General features: G+C 40.5%; 1 protein-coding gene across 1 annotated transcript in view; it reads left to right on the top strand.

The window, feature by feature from the left end:
* Positions 1–20,210, top strand: part of INO80C (INO80 complex subunit C) — a 34,776-nt gene extending 14,566 nt beyond the window's left edge. Inside the window, exons 2-5 of the mRNA XM_065832790.2 lie at positions 9,776–9,886; positions 12,700–12,811; positions 14,541–14,608; positions 19,489–20,210. Coding sequence (XP_065688862.2) covers positions 9,776–9,886; positions 12,700–12,811; positions 14,541–14,608; positions 19,489–19,620 — 423 coding nt within the window. The 3' untranslated portion in view covers positions 19,621–20,210. The remainder of the gene's footprint in view (positions 1–9,775; positions 9,887–12,699; positions 12,812–14,540; positions 14,609–19,488) is intronic.
* The last annotated feature ends 3,048 nt before the right edge of the window (positions 20,211–23,258 follow it).

Here is a 23,258-nt window from a genome sequence, read left to right as displayed (position 1 = left end):
GGGTGTTTTATACCTCTATCAAAGTGACTGAAGTAATTAGTATTTTTTACATTTTGCTAAGTATTTTGTCACTGAAAGCACCAGTGCAGGTGAATGATAATGGTTTGAAGCTCAGGCAGTGACGGGACCCTAAATGAGAATGTCGCCTTTTAATCAAGAGCACTTGGAGTCTATGGTATTGAAATGCCCTACAGAGAACATAGAAAAGCCATCCATCACTTGGTGACAGTCCAATCTTTTAGTGCATGAGTAAATTTCTATTCAGCCTTCCTAAAGCAGTTGGAATATAAGATGTTTTAACTCATCTCAGAACAGCAGTGTTAAAGTTCTAAAGCATAATGTACAGATTGCTTTCTGGACAGCATGTGTGTCTTTATGTGTTATCTTTATTTATTTAGATTGCAATTTAAATGTTTTCCATGTCCTGCTTCAAACACCTTGCCCCTCCATCTTATAAACCCAACAGGTGAGATTATTTCTAAATTTTAGTCATATGTTTGGAGTTAATTGGCATAGTTGATTACCTCTTGATGCTCAGCAGAAACACTCAGCAAGTTAGAGGGAAAGAACTGCTGCTTTAGGAAGGGTAGATTTTGTAAGTCTTGCACAGAAAAGGAGTTTGACACGTGCCTCAGAAGTCCTCAGGGGAATGCTTAGAAGAAGCTGAAGTACACTGAGTGACAGGTACTTGGAATTACAAACCATTATTATAATAATTCAACAATTTAATCTCAAGCTTTGTGTTGTTATGTTTGTTTTTAACAACCCTCCCTCAGCTGTCTTTATAAGCAAAAGCAGCATCAGCATCTGAGGGCAATGTAGTAATTTAAACAAAAATATTATTGTTGTCGAGCATTTGGGAGATTTACTTTTGATGTCAGTGGAAGCAGAAACCCGTACCAGGAAACTTGTCTTTTAAGATGAGTTGGTGGTGATGAACCCATTGACTTAAATGGATTTACCCACAATTCACACTGTATGCATGACTGTTTTGCCCACCCTATTAGCTGTTTAAAATCAAGGACATTGATTTGTACTGTACTTAATACCTGTTCTCAGCTGGCTACTGCTCAGCTTTGGTTTTTTATTTTGTTAATTGAGTTTTTCAGCACCCAGTGCTGAAATTTTTCTGTTAGCATGCAAGATTTTTTTTTTCCTTCCTGGCATTTGAACATTTTCAAGCTGAAATGTTTTTTTGTCCTACCCCAAAATAAGGTAGGACCTCTTGTGAAGGAAGAACTTTCCTAAAATGTGAGAGAAAAGGCTGGGGAAATTGTATCGGGCTTCATTTTAATGGGTGGAAAGGAAGAAGGAAAAAGTTTTTCCTGCTGAGTCCAAGAACCAGTAAAATGCAACCAGATGGGGAAGACATGTTTATGCATATTACTGACTAAGTCTTTCCAGCAAATCTTTATACCACAGATGTGGAGAGTTAATATTTTTCAGGAGAGTTCTGTTTCTTCAGTCTTACATGATTATTGAGTCTTCAGTGAGTTTGATTTCCAAAATACACTGTGCTAATGATGTCAGTGATGAGAAATTTTTTAGCTGTCATTTTAACTTGAGGGTGAGCACGTCTGACACCTTGCTATGTGAATTGTTCCCAGCAACACAGAGCTGCATTTTCTGCCTGCCAGAGTGTACATGTTCACATTTAAATGGCTCCTGTTGTGTCATCACACAAAGTTAAACGAATTAAATATTCAGAATGTGCAAGAGCCTGTACCAGGCTTGTTATACTGTGAGGGCTAATATTTTAATCAAACAGCTCAGTATATGTTCCAGTATGAGCAGTATTAGCAGGGACTGTGTTAACTAGCTGACATTCAAAGTCTACTCCCAGTTTTGAAGTCTGCTTATATCATTGCTGCTGTCATCTACTGACATTTGTGCTCTGTTTCCACATGACATTCTCACTCACAGTGGTTGGCTGCTAGTGAAAATACAGGTATTCATCTATTTTAGAAATTATCATTTTCTTCCCTGGCTGCATGCTGTAGCTTTGTTAGGATGTCACAGGACTTAGCTAGGTAAGGTGATACAAGTTGGATATTGCAGCTGTAGAAGTAACCTACTAGTGGAATAATTAGACAAATACCATTATTGAGGCTGAGTTAAAACAATGGTGTCAGTGAAATGAAGGATGTTATTGTGGTATTATTGTGATTATGCAAATCAGCTGCCAAAAGTAAGTTAAAATAACTGTTTATTGAGCTTCACATACAAAGGTTGGAGACAAGTGGGTTCCTCAGCCAGCTAAATGTGGTGCTTGGGGCAAAGTTATCAGCAAGTGTGAGGGTTTGATTTAGAGCCAGATCCTTCTTATTGTTCAATAGTGATGTACAACCCCTAGTCACCACTTTAAGACAGAGATAGAATAACAGAAATGCTGAATGTAGAAACCAAACCAAACCAAACCAGAAAACTACATATGTAATCACCTTAATCTGCAATTGCTGTACTCCATATAGTGTTAAAACTGAATACCTAATGAATGATTTGCAGAAAAAATCCAGAGAAAATCAGTGCTTACAGTATTGGTTTTGCTCACTTAAAACGAGAAGTTCCCTTTCTAGTTGTTACAAAATTTATGTATGCACTTGTTTTGCTTTACCAACACACTGTTCAGTTTTCTTTGTACTTTTAAATTCTGTTTTACTATGTAAAAATGTCACACCTAGTGAAAGTGGCCACTGACTATCATAATATACCTTCAGTGATGTGCATATCCATTTTTTTCCTAAGCCATGTGGTACATGATATGCACTGATAGGATGCCAGAAGTGCACACATTTATATCTTTGACTTTTATGTTTGATATTTTTTTATGTTTCTTATACTTTCTAAAAACCTGTTAGTCTAAAATAATGAAAAAATAGAGAATATACTCCCAAAGTAAGTAGATATTAAAAGATACTTCAGCATATATCGGTTATTCTTTTATGCAGTTTTAATCCTTGCTGAGGAAAAAAAAAAAAAAAGAATGATGATTCAGACAAGCACTTTCATAGTAAGCTAATTCCACCTGGTATTTAGTCCCATCACAGCCACCCATCCCAAACCCCACAATGCTGATTCCACTTAGAAATAGCCAAAACAAAGAATTCAGCTTCCATGGTCTACAAGTTTTGCTTCTCCTCTCCCTAAATAAAACCAGACAGATGGAGCAATCTTTGGAAATCATGTGAAAACCAATACATCTGCGGTAGGGAATTTGGAACAGAATATATTTAAAAAATTAATAGATCTACCAAAACCTAAGATTGAAACTGGTATTGGCAGCTTCCCAATGTATGTTTTCTCCCAGTACAGACAGCATATACAGTATGATCCAAACTAGGCTCATTCCTGGGGTTTGGCTTTATTCGAAAGAAACCAGTGTTAAGGTAGCAAAGCTTAGCTCAGGTCTCTTCCCCAGACTTGGCTGCTCTTACAACAAACCTCTGAGGACTCTTGAGTGTTTACTGCAGGCCTCCTGCTCCCTCTTGGATTTTTGCTGTCTCTGAACCAAGTGAAGTCCTTGGCCAGCTTCTTTACTCGGTGACTGTCACCCAGTCCTAGTACATAATGGGGAGGACTGTCTCCCACCCAGCTGGGATGCACTGGATGCTCAATAGATGGTTTTGTGAGAAGAAAAGCAAAAAGGGAAGTGGCAGCCCTCACCATTGCTCCTGTCTGTCCCAGGAGGGATAGAGGTTGCCAACCTGTCACACCGTAGTTGTAGTTAGAATTCAGCTAAAGCACATAAACACAACTTTATAGAAGGAATGAAGTTGCACAAGTGGTCCTATAAGAAGCCTTTGGCCTGCCGTCTACAACTTTTAGTACATGCTGCTGCAGTCAAGGTTGCTGTAGCCCTGGCTAAGGAGAATACTGGAGGAAGAGGAGGAGGGAAATAACATCATGGACCTCTGTGGAGGTTAACAGCCAAGGGAAGAATCGATGGGAAAGGATGAACATAGCTACTGATGGCTTAGCTGCAGTCTTTAGGGGGTTTTTTTGTTTGTTATTTGGGAAAAAAACCCTAGCATAAGCATGTTCAGCTGTACTGAAATCACACCTTCAGAATTTGCCAGTGCAAGTGTACCCTGTAAATGTGAAGCCACTCCAAAGTCTTTGTAATAATCTTCAACAGCCTAAGGAGGAATACAGACTGCTTAGTGACTATTTTAGCACAAATTCCTTGTAGCCTTACATAAACCACAGTTTAAAAGACACAGTTTAGTTATAAAGTGCCCATTAAAAGCTGCTTCACTGTCTCTCCTCGAAGTGCATATTGAGCTCCCCATAAAGGATGTTTACGTTACAACATCAGTTAAAAAGAAGCTGTAAGGAAACTATTGAGAGATTCAGGCCATGGTTACACTTTCTCTCTAGCCCTACTGCAAAGCATCTGGGATTATCCTAGGACACTGGTGGTGAGGGAGTTAGCTAAGAGACTGGCTGGGCAGGGCGAATGTGCTGGGGATTGGTTGTGAATTGTACAGGAAGGGGAAGTTGCCTTGGCCGTGACTGGGGGTGACAGCACACATGGAGCAGTTTGTGGTCCTGGTGACAGGTGCTTCCTCACTGTGCTCAAGAACCTGACATTGCTTCGTAGCCCTACCAGAGGGATTTGAATTCATTCCTGTTTGTTTTCCCCAACACATGACCCTGAAGAATGAACTGTCTTCCAGCCTAAATGACCAAGCAAGCACATTTGGGAGAGATTTGTTGGACTAATGTTAAAAATTAAAGATTACCTTCGCTGTACAGTAATTGTTCACTGAGGAATCTACAGACTGTAAATAATGTTTTGTATTATCACTGTATTATTCACTTTCAGGAAACATGGGGTTTGTAGTACCAAGGTAGATCCATATTGGTTAAAATTCATTTGGCATCTCCCCCCGCCATTAATCAAACAAACCTAAAACATTAAATGATTTTTTTTATGCTTCAAATCTTGGCATTTTAAAGCATAGGCTGGACAGATTTGTAAATCGTTGAGGCACTTTCAGTTTGTGGCTATAAAACTGCTATCACCTGAGGCTTCTGCAGACTGCATGGAAAGAGCATTTCAAAGCTCTGTATTGCTGGAGTTTACTCCTCTGTGCAATAGCGCATTGTTCTGGAAGCAGTGCTTCTACTCCACTCTTTAATTTTCTTCCTGGAAGAAAAGCACATTAGCTGACTATCTCTCTTCCATAATGCTACTGCTATGGCTAAAAATCAGAGTTTTCATACAAGCAATGCTGAGTGAGGGAACTGCCATGCCTCTATAGGTGGAAGAAGGATGCTTATGTAATGTGGAAAAAGGGACAGACCACCTGGGAGGAATATAAGGTGGTTGTTGGAGTATGCAGGGATACGGTGAGGGAGGCCAAGTTCCACTTGGAATTAAATCTGGCCAAGGATGTCAAGGACAACAAGAAGGGCTTCTTCAAGTACATCAGCAGCAAAAGGAAGATCAGGGAAAATGTAGGTCCGCTGCTGATTGGGGTGGGTGCCATGCTGATGGGTGATAGAAAGAAGGCAGAGTTACTGAATGCTGCCTTTGCTTCTATCTTTACTGCTAAAACCAGCCTTCAGGTATCCCAGACCCTTGGGGCAGGAGACAAAGTCTCGCAAAAGGAAGACTTGCTCTTGGTTAAGGAGGATCATGTTAGAGATTGTTTAGACAAACTGAACATCCACAAATTCATGGGCTCCAATGGGATGCACCCATGCATGCTGAGAGAGTTGGCAGATGTTATTTCTAAACCACTCTCCACCAGCTTTGAAAGGTCATGGAGAGCAGGAGGAGGACTGGAAGAAAGCCATTGTCACTCCAGTCTTCAAAAAGTGCAAGTAGGATGACTCAGGAAACTACAGGCCAGTCAGCCTCACCTCCATCCCTGGAAATGTGATGTAACAGCTCATTCTGGACGTCATCTCCAAGCATGTGGAGGAAAAGCAGGTTATCAGGAGTAGTCAGCATGGGTTCAGCAAAGGGAAATCATGTTTCACCAATCTGATAGCCTTCTGTGATGGTATGACTGGCTGGGTAGATGAGGGAAGAACAGTGCACATTGTCTACCTCGACTTCAGCAAGGCTTTCAATACCATCTCTCACAACCTCCTCATAGGCAAGCTCAGGAGGTGCGGGATGGATGAGTACGCAGTGAGATGGATCATGAACTGGCTGGATCGCAGAGCTCAGAGCATTGTGATCAACGTTGCAGAGTCTGGTTGGAGGCCTGCAGTTAGTGGGATTCCCCAGAGATCAGTGTTAGGTCCAGTCGTGTTCAATCTGTTCGTCGGTGACCTGGATGAAGGGACTGAGTGCACCCTCAGCAAGTTTGCTGATGACACCAAACTGGGAGGAAGGGCTGACACACCAGAAGGCTGTGCTGCCGTCCAGCAGGACCTGGACAGGTTGGAGGACTGGGCAAGAGAAGAACCTGGTGAAATTCAACAAGGGCAAATGTAGAGTCCTGCACCTGGGGAGGAATAACCCCAAGCACCAATACAGGTTAGGGGTGAACCTGCTGGAAAGCAGCGTTGCAGAGAGGGACGTGGAAGTTCTGGTTAACAACAGGTTGACCATGAGTCAACAATGTACCCTTGTGACCAAGAAGGCAAATGGTGTCCTGAAGTGCATTAGGAAAAGTGTGACAAGCAGGTCGAGGGAGATTCTCCTCCCGCTCTGGTGAGGCCACATCTGCAGTACTGTGTCCAGTTCTGGGCTCCCACATTTAAGAAGGACAGGGAATTACTGTAGAGAGTCCAGCAGTGGGCTATGAAGATGATTAGGGAACTGGAGCACCTTTCTTATGAAGAGAGACTGAGAGAGCTGGGTCTATTCAGCCTGAAGAAGACTGAGAGATGATCTCATCAATGTTTATAAATATCTCAGGGGTGGGTGTCAAGAGGAAGGGACCAGACTCTTTTCAGTGATGCCCAGCGATAGGATGAGGGGCAATGGGCACAGGCTGGAGCACAGGAGGTTCCATCTGAATATGAGGAGAAACTTCTTTACTTTGAGGGTGCCAGAGCACTGGAACAGGCTGCCCAGGGAGGTTGTGGAGTCTCCTCTGGAGACATTCAAAACCCGCCTGGACACATTCCTGTGCAATCTGCTTTAGGTGAACATGCTTTAGCAGGTGGGTTGGACTAGATGATCTCCAGAGGTCCCTTCCAACCCCAACCATTCTGTGATTCCATAGTGTGTCTTTATATCCGTTCCCAGCATTTAACTGGTATCATAGTACTCAATCTTATTTGCTTCCCAGTATATCACAGGCCTCTGAGATAATAGTATCAATTGCATGCTACTATGATATGCAAGCTGCACACCAGCCTCTACCCTTTGCCTTGGAGGGGAAACCACTGCTCTCAAATTGTCCGTGACAGCTCCAGAAGCTCCTGCTGGCTTTATGTCTCAGTGGGACTGGAGGATGGTTTGTGTGTCCATGTGGCCCAGACAAGTGGCAGCTGCCGCTCCAGATCTGCTGCCTCTGCCACTGTGCAAGGGATACCGGCACAAACAAAAGTAACATCTGGCCTGTAACGTGAGTTATGCCAGCTCTTAGCAGCACTAATACCTGAAATCCCTTAGGGTTTGGTCTGGGAAAGAAACGACATGTAGAATTTACATTCAGGAATTGTCCTGCCAGGAACAGTTCCTTACTTTCTTTCCCAATGCACCAGCAAGATTAACACTGAATCCACACAGAAAAACTTACTGAAGACAGTGAGTGTAATATGTAAATGCACCCAGCTGCAGAAATTAAGGACTACGTGTATAAGGAAGCTTCTTCTCCTTTACTGCTTAACCATTTTTATTTTCTCTGTCTCAAAATACTAGATACTGTTTTGAGATATTGTTGAAATATTACTCAAAACCTGTTTCATAAACAATAGAATCCTTTGCAGAAGATCACTGGAGGGGCAAAAGTGATGAAGTAATAAAAACCTGTAGGATTGGATTTAAAACTGACCAAATGGTACCAAATTAAAGGCAAGAGCACTCTGAAGAATAACTGTGAGTGGTGATACTTCCACTTAGAGGATTTATACTGATAATAGTCAGTATCAGAGATAATTTATGCATCAAAAATAATCTTGTTTCTCAAGGCTTATCTTTCTCAAGATTAGCTGTAATGTTTGCTGCTGAAATCCGAAGTACTGGAAGCATGCATGTGTAAGAACATGTTTTGAAACCTAGCAACTCATTGTATAAAGTAACTTTACTCAGGATTGCTGAAGGTATTTTCCTCTGCTCACTGTCACATAATGCACGTGTTTCTAAGCATCTATCTGCATTTCTTCTGTTTCTCTGACAGTCAGTGTCTTTTAATTTTGTCCTCAGCAAGCGAAGAATCAAGTTTAAGCTATGGGCTTCAATGTTGCTTCTACTGATGTTATTATGGCGGTATCCCCTGTACGATGAGCTTACAGAGGACTGACTGTGGTTTTGAAAATAGATCATTTCTATTTATATATTTTATTTTAATAAGACTCTAGAAACACGACTATTATACTTGAATGCTTCTTTATACCATACTTTGAATATTTAAGGCCCCTTTTTGCTATGTTGAAAACAGACACTGTTGAATAGCTAATGTATTTCCCCAAAGAAGAGTTCAACTTGCATAGTTCCTAATCCTGTAATTACTTATGCATGTGGTTAAGAATACAAACACTTCCCGTGTAATCACATGGAGAAGACTGTGCTGAATCGTGGCCTTTCCTGTATAGTCTCAGTACTCCCATAATTCACTAATAATAATGATCCTTTTTTCTCCTAGTTAAAAGAAGATTGTATCAACACAGAAGGCTTTACAGTGCGAATTTTCACAGGAAAACGTATTTTTGTTCTAAGTACTATTTGTCTGAAGGTAGAGAAACATTTTAACTACCCATTCAGTAAATATTGATTTAGCTTTTAGCCAGGCTTTTTGTTCTTCAAGAAAAAAGAATCAAGGTGCGAAATCTTGTTGACTGAACTGCTGAACTAAAGGGCAAAATTCTCACTGGCTTCAGTATAGATCAGGATTTCACAAGGAGTATTTATGTATGTAGCATAGGCTGGTTCTGGTAGTGTGGAGACTTACAGGGTGTCCACAAAATAAAAACCAACATAAACCCAGCCGTGCAGAACGATCAGAAATTGGTTAGACTGCCACACAACTTTTTTAGCTTTCCAGTCACACACACATCTTCTCCAGCTGCTCTTCCTGCTAAATGTATAGACCATGAAGAAAAGCCTGGAAAACACCAACTAGCACCTATGTAGATTTTGTGAGGCTTGGGTGTAAAAATAATATATATAATAAATATTTTTTTTCTCAGTCCTTACTCAGGCACAATTGAAACCAAAGATGGAGAATAAACTGATTGTTCAATTTTTCTTTAGAACCTTGAAAGAAACCTTTTTATAGATTTTATATATTCCTGTTAATGCTCTAATATGGAACATTCTGACATAGATCCTATGTACATTTCTGCTGTTGTGGGTTTCACATGCCGTCTTGCACTTCATAGAGATGGCGTTCATTAGTATTGAAATAAACCTGATGCAGTTTTTGCTCAATAGGCTTTGACCACTCTATTCCCGTTCTCCCATTTATGTGTCAGTTGTAAATTGCTTGAGAAATACTCTGTTTCGTGCTTCCCTACCACTGGCATGCAACATCTTTAAAGATTCAAAACAGATAGGAAGGCTAAAAACGCAACAGGTAGGTAATACAGCTCTGTCTCCAGTGCAACTTGCTCGGAGTACCAAGCAGCAAGATTGTTTTTTTGTCTTCAGAGTGCAGGTGGAGAGGCCATGAATGAAAACAAATTTCTGAACACAGACTCCAGCACAGGCTCAGTGGAAACAACCGTCAAGCCATTGCCGTTTAAAGATCCAAACTTCATCGTAAGTATGTTCTTTTAACAATTCAAAATGCTAAACTCTTCCAATAAAACATTAACCAGGATTCTATTTAACCATATTGCTAATGTAAATATTAAGAAAGTCAGCTTCTAACAGCCAAATAAAAGTTTGACAGTTTTTTCTGAAAAATTCACTTCAAGTGCGTGGCACGCTATGGTCCAAAGTGCACACCGTGCATGAAAAGTGCACACATAGCATGAAAATGGCACCAGTCCAGAGGCAGAACTGTTGTATTAAATCCTGGAACTGAGTCAGAAAATCTGCTAGATCAAGGTAAGTGCAGAAGTTTGGTGGTTTGGTATCTCACAAACTACCACAGCTAGAGGGGAACAATTAGTACCGCTGCAATTGTAGGAATGCCATCTCCCGGTTCCTAGCCGAGGTAGGCTGCAGGAAAGCAATTGAACTAGAAATCAGCCAGAGAGTGATTAGGAACTGCATTTTGCTCCTCTCCTGGTCCCTGAAACTCTTAACAGACCTGTGGTGTTCTGTTCTTCCAGTAATTGCTGGGTTCAGAAGCAAACCTGTGCTCCCCACAGCCTGACCTGCCAGCATGCACAAGTCATGAAAGCTCTGACAGCTGACAAAATAAAAGCTGCCAAAACACTCTGAGGTTTAAATTGGGGGAGAAGGTGCAGGAAGACTACAGCTAGTAATGCTGTCACTGCTGGGTTTGTTTTTAATATCTTTTTATCTTGCTATACCAGGGCCAACTCATTGGCACACTGTACAAATGCTTCCTAGACCAGCCAAACTGCTCAGACTGCTGGTCCTAAGCCAGTACTTAGTGGGATTTTATTCCAGATTTCATTCTGTATGAATAAGATACATAAGATGCAATATCCCACAGCATAAAACCTGAGTAATCAGGCATCACACAGCTTACTGAGCACAGGTTTGGCAGGGGCTATCAAATTAATCTCTAGATATAAAGCAAGTTGCTCTATGTCTGCTTTGCAGACAACTTGTGTCAGGAGAGGGGCATTCGAAGGGCTGCATACTCTCTGCTCACTCTAGTCCTCCAATGAGCACCAGCATCTTTGAGAAATGGGGCTTATTGGAAGAGCTCCATTTGCTCCCAGGGGCATTCGATGTAGCTTCCATGTAGGATTTAAGTAGCCATGAGGCCTTGTGCTGACCCTTTGTTTCTTAGAGGGACATCACCATTTGCAAAGGGGCAATACTAATGTCTGCGTGCTTGAAATTATAATGAATATACAGGGCCCTTGGTGACTGCTGCAGAAATAATAGTTACAATAAAAACATTATGTTGTCCTCCCCAATACAGTCATTAATTTTAGAAGAAATGTATTGGGTTTTAGCAAAAAATCATCTGGATGACTTTTTGCATCCTTCCAGCCTAATTTGCTGTATAAGGAAGAAAATATATGTCTATCTTTTATAAATATGCCCAAGATTGAACCATTAGCTTACTCCAGAGGATAGACTTAAAAGCAAAGAAGGAATCTTGCTTCATTGGCACATGGCAGTTGTTGCCTTTTGATTGTAGGTATGTGAGGTGATACTCAGCCCCATTCCTAGGAGGCATAAGTTAATGTAAACCCAATAGTTGCTTTTGAGAAAGCAGATTACTGAAGAAAAAAAAAAACCAGCATTGTGCAAGGATTTGGGAGAAAATTAATGTAAAGAATTTGAATTAGTAATACGGTAATATATCTGTTTTCGTCTCATATTCAACCAGTCTCTGTTTTACAATGATCTCTAGATTACCAAGGTGGTGCCCTCAGAGCAAATATTTGCATGTATTTTCTGTATTGGATATCCATTGCCAAAACCCAGTATATCATCAGCTCATAAGCATCTTTTCTGCATATATTTTACGTCTACAGAAAAAAACCTTTGTCATTGAATCCTTCCTTCTATCATTCTCAGCAATTTAACAGGCTAATTTAGAAAGCAATCACAGCAGAAGTGAGTTTGCAGAGCTTTGCTGAGTTTTGGTGAGACTGATGTGGCAGGTAGTAATTATTAACAGAAATAACAACAACTCCCAAATTGTAAGAACATTTTCTTTTCAGAAGTAAAGCTGTAAATCTGTGTCCTTTGATCATTTAGAAGCAGCACAGTATGTTGTGCAGTTCTGTCTCTGGAGGGACATAAATAAATTACTCTGTAGCAATCACATTTGATAACTGAAACTACTGTTATAGTACCTGTGGCAAGCTTTCCATTAGTGTACCTTTCAAAATGCAAAATTGTCTTGGCAGCCAACATTCTGTTTATTGTTCTTTTTCAATTCTTCTGTTTTCTATCCTTTGAAAAAAAAAAGAAAATTTCCAGAAAGCTTCTCATCATATTCATTACATTTTGCAAGATCAGTTGTGTTTTCTACAGTCACGGATAATTTATAAAAGAGCTAGAGCTGCACCTGTAATATGCCATAAAAAGGAAAGAGAAAATTTAGCCGTGGAATCACAATTTTAGACACAACTTCATAGTAATAAGTTCTAATATGATTGGAAGTACATACAGAATCCTGTAATCTCAGGCTAAACCTAACCACATTGATTTTCTATTTCCATGTAAAAAGCAGATTTTCATTTCCTTCAGTTAATCCTAAACATAGTAGCTTTGATACAGTCCAAAAAGCTTTGTTTTTCTTGCAGCCAAGATTAAAGTGTACAGTATATTAGCCTGCTGATGAAATAAGTGAGGATAACAAATCATTCATGACAGGATGAGACGTATCAGAAAGACTATGAAATAGAAGAGTCACGCTCTGAAATAGTATTCTTTATTTCTTTTTTCTCTAAACACCATATTTTTAATTCTAGCACTCCGGCATTGGTGGAGCAGCAGCTGGCAAGAAGAACAGAACTTGGAAGAACCTAAAACAGATTCTTGCTTCTGAAAGGGCATTGCCATGGCAACTAAATGATCCTAGCTGTAAGCTGCTTAGACGCTTTGCATGTATTTATAAATAATAAAATCCACACAAATAACTTTCTTTAAAACAAACCTACATTATTTCATCAGTGCATGCAGCATCCTGCTTGAACAGGGTCCAGCAGTGCATTTAAGACTAGTCCAATCACACTTGCTAGCCCTAAGTGGAAAGCAGAGGGAAGCAAATAATTTGGAGTATTGTGACAAAGTTCAAATACATTTGGGGAGAGAGTTTAATAAAGGAAATTTACTTATCCAAACCAGGTCAAAAACTCCTTATTCCCGTCAGGTTTTTGTTGCTTCTTCACTGTTGATGAGCCTCCTCCTGTGCCTACAGCCCAGATGTCTCCTGACAAGTGGCTGCTGCTTGATTAGCTCTATTTGGACTATTTTCAAATAGATTCTTCTAAGCCACGTACCTGCAGTAGCTTAGACCTCAACCAGAGCTTCCTATCCAGCTCCTTATCCTAGATTCTTGGGAGATTTAAATCCTACATCCCATATTTAGTTCAGCACAGCTGGAACTATACTATTAGGAGTCCTGATTAGCAGTCCTAGCTGGTGTACATCGACAGGCACACAGTTACAGCAGCAGTTTTAATCTAGATATAATTCAACTCTACTCATGAAGTAGGATACTATTGAATGTAAAATAGCTGGAGGCAGAATGTGATCCTCAGATTTTCCTCAAGCAAGTGGAGGCATTTCAGAATTGAGCATATGCATATACTTTTTGTCAGACTTGGTGCTTTATCCAAAAATAGCTTGCCATTTTTTGAAGTGTTTTAGATGCAACTGTTACAGAAAAATGCAGACGACTGTGTGTTCCTGGGTATTGTAACTGACGATCTGCTGATGCTGCTGTTTCTATTACGTTCTGTTTGCAACAGTAAATTTACAGGATTTTTTTAAGAAGGTGGGAAAAGAAACTCAGTTGTATATTTAAAACCAGCTGTTTGTGGCATTAGTGTCTTTTGAATTATGAGATGATGAGATAGAAATTTGATATGCGTGGAGCATTTGAATTGATCATAGCCTCTGAATGAGGTGCGAGGAAGATGAGGAAGGAGGAAAGAAATGAGTCAGGAACAAGATATTTTTGTAAACATCCAAAATTGGCGATTTAACTACTTAAACATACCAGCCATACCTTAAAAATGTTGATGAATGAGAGTTGCTATCTAAAGGGCACCAAGGAACAGCAATTTCCATCATTTAATTTAAACATTCAGACAATTTTCTAGGTCATTGACTAGGCTTTAAGTGGTACATGCTTAAAGATTTAACTGATTTAAAAGATTACTTTGCTTTTTTGGATTACGGTATTTCAGAGCTGCAATCTTGAGCAATGTTTTGTGGTCCTAGCATACAGCATGTGTATGATAATGACTGTTCTTTACAAATAACTGACTGCAAGGGAATTCATCAAGACTTGGAAGAAATCGACACGTTTGGAATAGCTCTCACATTTTTCCTTTTGGGGAGGGCAGTTCTGCTTACTGAACTCATATTAGGGAGGTGAGCCGTCAGGCTGCTGTTCACAGTGTTAACAGGCCAAGTGTTTTCAGAGGTAATTCTCCTTAGAATTTCTTTGCCTTTGCTGCTAGTTAATAGAGACCTCAGAAAGTCAAGGGAGCATTTTAAAGAAGTATGGTTACCTATTTACATTTTGGGTTTACGTTTTAAAATATGTATAGCACACTGAATTTGTCCCTTTGTTTCTCTCTAGATTTTAATATTGATGCTCCTCCTTCCTTTAAGCCAGCCAAGAAATATTCGGACATTTCAGGACTTCCGGTAAGTGTTTTATTTTTCTTTTCAAAATTGGCATCTCACTTTCTACAATGAAATAAGGCTGGTGCATGCTTTTGTAAAATATCTACTTACTGAGGTTCCTGTGCTTAATAGTGGTCCAGTGATTTAGGGCCAAACCCCGAATACTGTCACTACATCACAAAATCCTTAGGTTGTTAATAGATCTCGGGACAGGTTAAATACCTTGTCCTGCCAAGTGGCTCCTGTCCCACCGTTTTCCAAGTTCTAGAGTCTGCATTGGTCTCTGTAATTGGTAATTCTTTAGATTTTTACACTGAAACCTGGTTGCCCACAATTTCCGTGGCTCCTAATTTTTCAAGCTTTAACCACACAGAATGAAACTTCCCATGCTGAGTGTTTGTTTGAGGCTGATTTATTTCATGGTATCTTTTAGGGAAAGTATCCAAAAGATGGCTCGGCAATTTCCAAGAATGAAATTAGGCAAAATTATATTGATTGGACCAGGTTAAAAACAAAACAAAACCAAACAAAAGAAACCTCAATCTGTTATAATTGCTTCTAAACTTTCCCTCAAACAAATCAGCCTGAGATAGACACTTGGCCTGGAGTTTTGGGAATTTCAAATAGCCCCATATCTCAGAGCTGGAACCAACCAAAACCAAAAAACACGTAACACAAAAAAAACACAAAAAAACACAACACCCCACATTTGACTTAGATATGGTTTGCGCATGCTCCAAAAAGTCTTGGTAGTTACAATTTGGCACCTGAATTCCCCAGAGATTTTGTTGGCAAGAAACAGGAGTAAAGTAATTGAATTGTGCCCAACAAAAAATTTATATATGCTGCTGACACTGTTCATATGTGACATGAATAATTTTACTTAAAACAAAACAGGTGTTAGTAACAGTGTTTCTCTTCACTTTTCACCTTTAGCCCCCAATGGTTTATTTTGCAGAAGCCTGTGCATTTATTACAATCGAAATGAAGGGGAATGTTGTATTTTGGACTATAAAAAGGGTTAAGTAATGGTTACACTAAATAAGTACAATAATGGAAACTTTGTAAAGTCAAAGAGCCTTAGATATAGAATTTCTGGGTCCTTTCCCTCAGTTTAATCTGTTTCTTGTCTATAGGGCACTAGCCCACTTCACAGGTTTGATATCACCTCATAGAGGTGCCTGTAAATGTACACATTTGTTATGCTGATGCAGGTTAACAGAGCACCTTGCATTCTGTACACTGAATTAGGTAAAAGTCCCTGTTGGGAAAAAAAAAAATGGGTGAGCGCTTAATTAAGGACCATCTTATAGTGGATATACAGTGCAAGGCATCAAAGAACAGCTATAGCACCAGCTGTAATCCTGACATCCTAACATTTGAGTTCTTGATTTGGTAGCATATGTTTTATTCGATTTTTTTAAGTAACACATTTAAATAAGGCAACTAGGGGGTGGCGTGTTTCCAGCACAATTTGGAAAGGGAGTAGGTTGCTGGGATCGAGGCTGGTAACCCTTGGTGTTCCAGAGGGAACGGGAAAGCAGCGTCTCCCTTGCAGACGAGTGGGCAGACAGAAAATGGAAGAGACTGCTCACAAACCCAGGGATAATAATTCCCTCCAGCCAGGCAGACTTACTGTCGTGTAAGAGTATTGCTTTTATATAATAGCAACTTGTTTTCAGACAAGGAGCAGGGATCAGCTGAATAAGGAACTTTGCATAAGTACCCACCTCTATGGGTGCAGTGGATGGAGGAACGGGGGATAGATGGACATGTGAAATAATCATGAGTAGATTTTACCAAAATAGCAAAAAATCCATACTGGGTCACTTAACGGTGTTCGCCTGTTTCCTATCCTTTCCCTTTAGAGCTGCTTTGCAAGCTTCAGTAGCATTTACACCAGGTGTAATCTGAGTCGTTGCGACACCCCTGACCTGTGAGGGACTTCTGTGGGGCAGGAGGCACAAGGACACAGGTCCCTTTCACTGCCCCATCTCCAAGAAACCAAGTAAAGCTTTCCAGTGCTGGCTTTGGATGCATTTCAGAACTGGTCAGTACTCGCACCTATAGCGAGAGGATGATACAGGTTATAGATGGGAGTGAAGGCTTAGTCCCTACCAGCTAAGGGTCACTTTAGCCATAGGAGATAAAAGTCTTCCTCTCAGTTCTTTGGTTCTTCCTTACCAGCTCCTCCTCTCGATCACTGATTTATGTACTCCAGCTATTCTAGCTAGGTATACATACTCTACCTTCTATATGAATCCATTCAGTGCTACATTTGTTTCCTTTTGTTTCTCTTTGTCTTGTCTTTCCACTTTCTTTTTTCTTTCTTTTCTTTTCCTTAATTTTCCATCCTCTAATTGCATCATGAGTCAAGTTTCCTATTTTACCTGGCCTGCAAAGTTTCTCCAGACTATGATAAAAATAACATGTTTAAAAAAAGGTCTTTTTTTTTTTTGGTTAAGATGTCTGAGACAGCGTGTCCTTTAAATTGCCAAGCTAGAAATGTTTCATAAGAAGCACTAAATACATTTTCAAGATCATTTCCTAGTAGAAAGATACGTAGGGTAATAGAATATTTTAGAAATCTAGTATAAGAATAATGTCCCTGTATTTTTTGTGTAAAGTCTGAAAGCATTTATGTAAGAATATATTTTCAATGGCAATACTGGATTCCCCATGGGAGGTGAAAGAAAAAAAGTAAAATAAATTCCTTAACATTACCCATTTAGGAAAGAATAAATGGTCTAGCAGGTATAAAAACAAAAAAAAATTCAAAAAAAACCCAAAAATAAGTGTATTAAAACACTGTCATCAGTATACCTGCAGCTATATTAAAAGCCACAATTAAATTCTACTGATCCTCTTCTCTTTCTGTGTGTATCACAAATGAAATTAAATTTGCAAATGGTCTAAGCAGAGCAGCCAATTTGTATATGTAAGGCAGCATACAAATCAAAAGCTATTATCTACTACGTTGACAGTGCAAAATAAAACTATTAAACTATTATTTCCAAACTTGCAAGATGAGTATTTAGATATTTTAACATGTAAAACAGAGTAATTTGTTGTAAAGCAGATTAGAAACTGAACAAACAAAAAACCAGAAACAAACAAACCTTCAAATATATTTTTCTTCCTTTTCTGAAAATGGATCAGCCTTGTTACTACAGAAACAGATTGAGATAACTCGCTTATGGTATTTGAAGAACATGTATCTGTGGCCTTTGACTTAGTTGCTAAACGTGACAGAGTATTTTCTTGGCAAAATCACCTTCACTTTTCTAATCTGTTTTAGCTATTGCTGAAGTAGTGGTAAAGTTTGTTTTGAGGCTGAAGTCATGGCACAAATGGGTAGTTACCGTTAGTGTAAGCAAACAGTGCAGCCCAATATGAAGTATCAGGATGGAGAAGAACTGCTATAGTATTTTTAACCTAGATAGGTGCACAATACAAACTGCAGATATGGCTTGGCTAGTTTCTTACAGAGTCATGCACGTTTGAAAAGCAGTCTACTTGGTAAGCTTGTTTTTGAAATAAAAATAAATTTATACCTGCTGTAACGATGAAGTTACCACCAGGTATAAATTCGCTTCTAATGTCCTAACTTTGCCATTTGTTTGAAAATGAATTGATGCCTCGATTGTTAGCTGACTACATGTAATTAACCTTGTGCCACTTATTTGTAAAGAAACAAGCTACAAATAACACTTTATTTTCTGCTAAGTCTTATCAGGCCAGACAATTAACTGTATTGTTACCATGGTCAACCGATCCTTTCCAACATAAAAATGGTAGAGGGTTCTGTACTTCAACAGTGTGGATGGGCGAAATCCTTCAGCTCTCCCTGGCCTTTTTTAGCAGCAACATCTTAAGCCAGAGTTGTCAAACTCATTTTACAGGGGGCCACATCAGTAACTACTCCTACATTTATACAGTCCTAAAATCACATTTGGCCCTTTGAAGGCAACCGCCAGGCTGATGTGGCCCCTGGTGAAAATGAGTTTGACACCCCTGTTTAAGGGATCCCAGCTGCCAGCCCCACCCTGTCACAGAAAGGTACAGGAAACACTTCCAGGACCTTGGTGGACACTCAGTGATCCCCTGCTGAACAGGTGGTGAGTGTCCTGGGGGCAGAAGGTGGAGAGGTGCCCCCCTGAAGCCTGCCAGCTTCCAGCCCAGCCTCCTGTGCTGGCGCCCCAGCTCAGCACAGCTCAAGGTTTCTGTAGCAACAGGGAAGGGGAGAGGATGGAAGGAACCTGGCACCGCTCCCAGGCACACAGGGGCAAATATAGCAGAGGACACAAGCGTAGCCCAGGGTTAGCTGGCCAGGCTGCGCTCCTGAAAGCAGCATCTGTAGCAAAGCACGACGCTCAGTTCAAATTGCTTATCAGTCCAGCCACAGAACCATAAGCTGAGACTCCCTTGCTCTAACAACCGCTTTAAAGTAAATTAAAAGCTAAGTTCTATGGAGGAAGAGAAAATCAGTCCAAAGCTATCGGAGCACCCATAATTCAGCCTCTTTGTGGATAATTTATTGGCAGCAGCCTGACTCCTTGGAGAGCTGCCTTGTGAGAGACTGCGCAAGGCACGGAGTTGCTAGGGTGAGTTTAGAGAGTTGAGCAATTTCTTTTGCACTGTGTTTTGTATGAAACTATTTCAGCCCTCTGTTATGTTTAATGCATTTCTAATGTGTTTTTTATAGAGGTCTGTTAATGTCTCGAAAGTTCTGACATTGGGAGAAAGAAAAAGGTACAGACTTTTGGTTACATGGTAGAACAGCAGTGCTGTTACTGGGAAAAAAAAATCAGTATTTTGTGGTCTTGTAATAAGACACTTTTCTTAGTATTCTGTTTTGAGCTGTTCTTTTAATAGTATCTCTGCCATTGTTTCTTTTTCAGGCAAATTACACAGATCCCCAGAGCAAGCTACGATTTAGCACTATTGAAGAATTTGCCTATATTCGGATGCTCCCTTCAGATGTGGTTACAGGATACCTGGCTCTAAGGAAAGCAACAAGTATTGTTTCCTGAAGAGATCAAAAATTATGCATACTGCTTATGAACAGCGCTAATTTTGAGAATCACGATGGCAGCTGATTGTGGGACTGAGGTTCCTTAAGACTGTCCATGGACATGTACATCTGGAAGTAGTTGATGATACATGGATTTCAAGAACATATGGATTTAATTTTGATAAATGCTGATATTTGTTAGTTTGCCAATTTGTAGACAATTTGGTTTGGTGAACAGAATAACTTAGACCATAAGGATACATATCTGCACCCTAATGTCTGAGTCATATTAATTTCTGTGCAGACAGAATTTCATCCCCACCCTGTATATGTTATGTACTGCTTTGGCTCAGAAGAAACAGTCATTTGAATTAAGGAGAAGGTACCAAGATATCCCAACTTCTAAACCTGCTTTGCCAGATGTGCTTGCCACTTGGCTATGAAGAAGTTTGTTCCATCGGTAAAATGAAGCTAAAATATCCAGCAAGTGCTGCTGTTGTGAGGGCTGTTTATGGTACCGAGCGATGTGGAAATGAACAGCTTCACACAAATATTTGCATTGAAGAATTGTCCGCATAAATAAAGTTGGACTCAGAGTTGTTTTTAAAATATCCTAATGAATATGCATAACATGATCAAATCACAAGGCAACTCTTAACCACAACACTTTGTAGTTTTTTTAGTGCTTCATTTCACAACCTGATTATTCTTCTACCTTTCCTAGTTAGTACAATATTAGTACAAAAAGTACTGATTTCCCAGATTTTTTAAAAACAGTGCTAAAAAAGCTGTCTGGTGGTGTTCTTATGCCCAGATGGTCTTCAGCAAGGCAAGAGGTCCTGCATCAGGAGACTGATCTTTGCACCATGAGGTGCCAGGAGAATAATGGATAGCAACTGCATGTTGTCAGCCTTTAGAGGAAGGAGACTGACGGAGAGTTTGGACTCTTGCTGGGGTGGGCTGACAGGTACATGCCAGCTTCAGAATGACCATGATTTCCTGAAACTAAGTCTAGGGGCAAGGGGGCAGAGGGTTTTCAGCCCATTCTTTCTTGTTGTCCTCTTTCTTATGACAAGCTGCTGATTTGTTGCCTTCGCACTTGTGCATCTTTTTCCCAGCCTTAGACTCTTGTCAAGTTTCAATCAGGACTCCCAAGGTCAGACTCAGCCATTTGTGGCCTCCAACCACACAGCCTTCATGCCCATACGCTGCCAGCTGCCCCATGGCAGTGACACCTTCCTGAGCTCTCTGAGTCGGTGGATGTCAGCCAGAAAGGCTGCTAGGAGAGTTACGGCTTACTATGGAAATGCTCTCTTCCCATGTGCAAAATTGCCGAGAGGAAGACTTGCCCCATAGTTTGTTAATCCTGGACTGCCCAGGTCACTGAGGAGGTGAGACACTAGTTACAGAACAGCGGTCCTGTTCCACCCAAGCTCCATCGTGGACATCGGGACCTGGTGCAAGGCACTTCCTCTCTCTGGCTGCGCAAGCTGCATGCAGTGGTGACTAGTTAGTGTCTGAGCTACACCTTGAATGCACGTTTCTATAGACATGATAATTATTAGAACAGATTTTTTTTTTTTTCTAATTGAAAGAATAAATATGCAGAGTGTTATTAAGGCTAGTTTAATTTCAACTCCAAAACAGGAAAAACAATAATGGGACATACTATTTAACGAAAGTCTGTGGGACTTGTTCCTCAGTTTTTTATGTTCTAATATTTACAAAAGCAAAGTAATTTTAAAAAGTATTTGACATGCTTACAATAGATCCTTCAAAGCCCTGGATACCAGATAATGCTACAACTGTATCACAAAACAAAAAAGAATAAGACAGCGTATCTCTCTTCATGCCAGTAAACATCCAAGCCACATTCTCTTTACATCTGAGTTTTAGAATTGATTTTTTAACTTACTTTATGTACTGAAGATGTGTGTATATGATAAACTTAACACTGATATGAAAAGAAAACACATAGAACTGCTCTAAGATCATTTATGCTTTAAATAAGCAGACAGCAGCTCAGAAAATCGGATTTCACCAGCTTGTTCTCTCCCACAAATGTTTTTAACATTATTTGGGAACAACTGTTTAGGAACCCAGGCTCCCTCACCATCAGAAGTGCTCCATACACTCCTGTGCTATATATTAAGATGTTGCTTCTCAGCCACGTTCTACCACCATGCAGTGTTTGTGCATTCCATTTTCAAAACCTAAGTGCTTTACTGAATAAATCAGCATCAGAAAAGTAAATACAGTTTAGATTTGGCAAAAAACATTTGTGCCTCTTCTCTCAATGCTCTCTATCCATCCCATGGCTGCTAGATTCTCTTTCCTTTCCTTCCTTATTTCATCCTTCGGTAGCCACTGGCCCTTCCCTTTTTTTTCCTGGTCGGCGGTACCTCGCTTTTGGTCATTAGGCTGTGCAGCGGTCAAGCCAAGAGTGATGAGTCAGCCACCAGCACTGTGCAGTGTTACATTGATCAACAACAGTTTACTATGCGGAACAATCAAAAGTGATTTGTTTTAGCAGGAAGCTGAAGACAGAAAAGATCTAGCAGCCAACATGTACAACGTCATTCAGCCCAACTAGGTTCTTTTTTGGGAACAGCCTGTGGCCCTGCTGCTCTCATCAATGCCTTCTATGAGAGAACTGAGCAATACCTAGCTTGCTGCATGTAAGAGAAAATACAGATGAGTGAAGAGCTAGACTATGGCATGGACTAGTTTTAAAGTTTTATTGCCAGTTCTAGAAGAAGTGAAAAATTGAGAAGTACATTTATATTTAAAAGTATGTATGGGGTGTTATCTCAACAACCAACTTTAATTTAAATGGCAAAGAGGACAAAAGAAAAGCATTTGAAAAGCAAAGCAGCAATGAATACCATTTCAGACTTGGGGAGAATGCATTTTGACTGATAGGACTGCTACATCTGTAAAGCAGAAAGCCAGCAGTCAGGTTAAGGACTAATTTGTTCAAGTCCAACCGTTACTGTCTGTGAAGCATCACCTGAATGCACTATTTCATACAGGCCACGGATGGCTTCAACCTCACATGTGCTTGCATTAGTATGTTGCCCTGTCATCCCCCTCCATTACCCCTGTAATGGCCTGCAGCATGCCGCTTGCTGAGCTCCCACAGAAATCCCACTGACAGTAATGGGAAGTGAGCTTGTCCAGCAGCTCACAAGGCACAGTCCATCTGGCAGAGCTCTACTCTTGGTCTTTTTGGCAGGCAGAAAGTGTGTTTTCCTTGTTTCATCTGTCCTATCTCTCAGAAAGAATGAGGATGTTCACCAGCAGCCAAGTTCCTGTTTGCCCGTGCCCATGCACTGCTGGGCCAGCAAACACTGGACATGGGAGTCACCTCCAGCTTACTGTGGGGTTTTGCAGTTGTTTTTTTTTTTAAGACTGCAGTAGCTTGTATTCACCTCACACTTTGGGTGGATCTACTTGTTCTCTAAGCCTGGGCAAAGCGTTGAGCCCAGGGCAGCAAAACTGGCGTAGCTGAAGTGTCTGGTTTGGCCCCAGCCCCGCAGCTGCAAGGACGCTGTGCTGGGGCAGGGCCGCACGGGGCTGTCTGAGCTGGGGTCCAGCTGCTCCTGAGGGAAGGGGTGAGCTGGGGACAATGAGAGGAGAGAAGCTTTCAGCAGCTAC

The sequence above is a fragment of the Patagioenas fasciata genome, chromosome 2 (assembly GCF_037038585.1).
Source record: "Patagioenas fasciata isolate bPatFas1 chromosome 2, bPatFas1.hap1, whole genome shotgun sequence".
Classification (NCBI taxonomy): domain Eukaryota; kingdom Metazoa; phylum Chordata; class Aves; order Columbiformes; family Columbidae; genus Patagioenas; species Patagioenas fasciata.
Note: the sequence above shows the minus strand (reverse complement) of the source record. Positions and strands in the feature narration are given on the sequence as shown.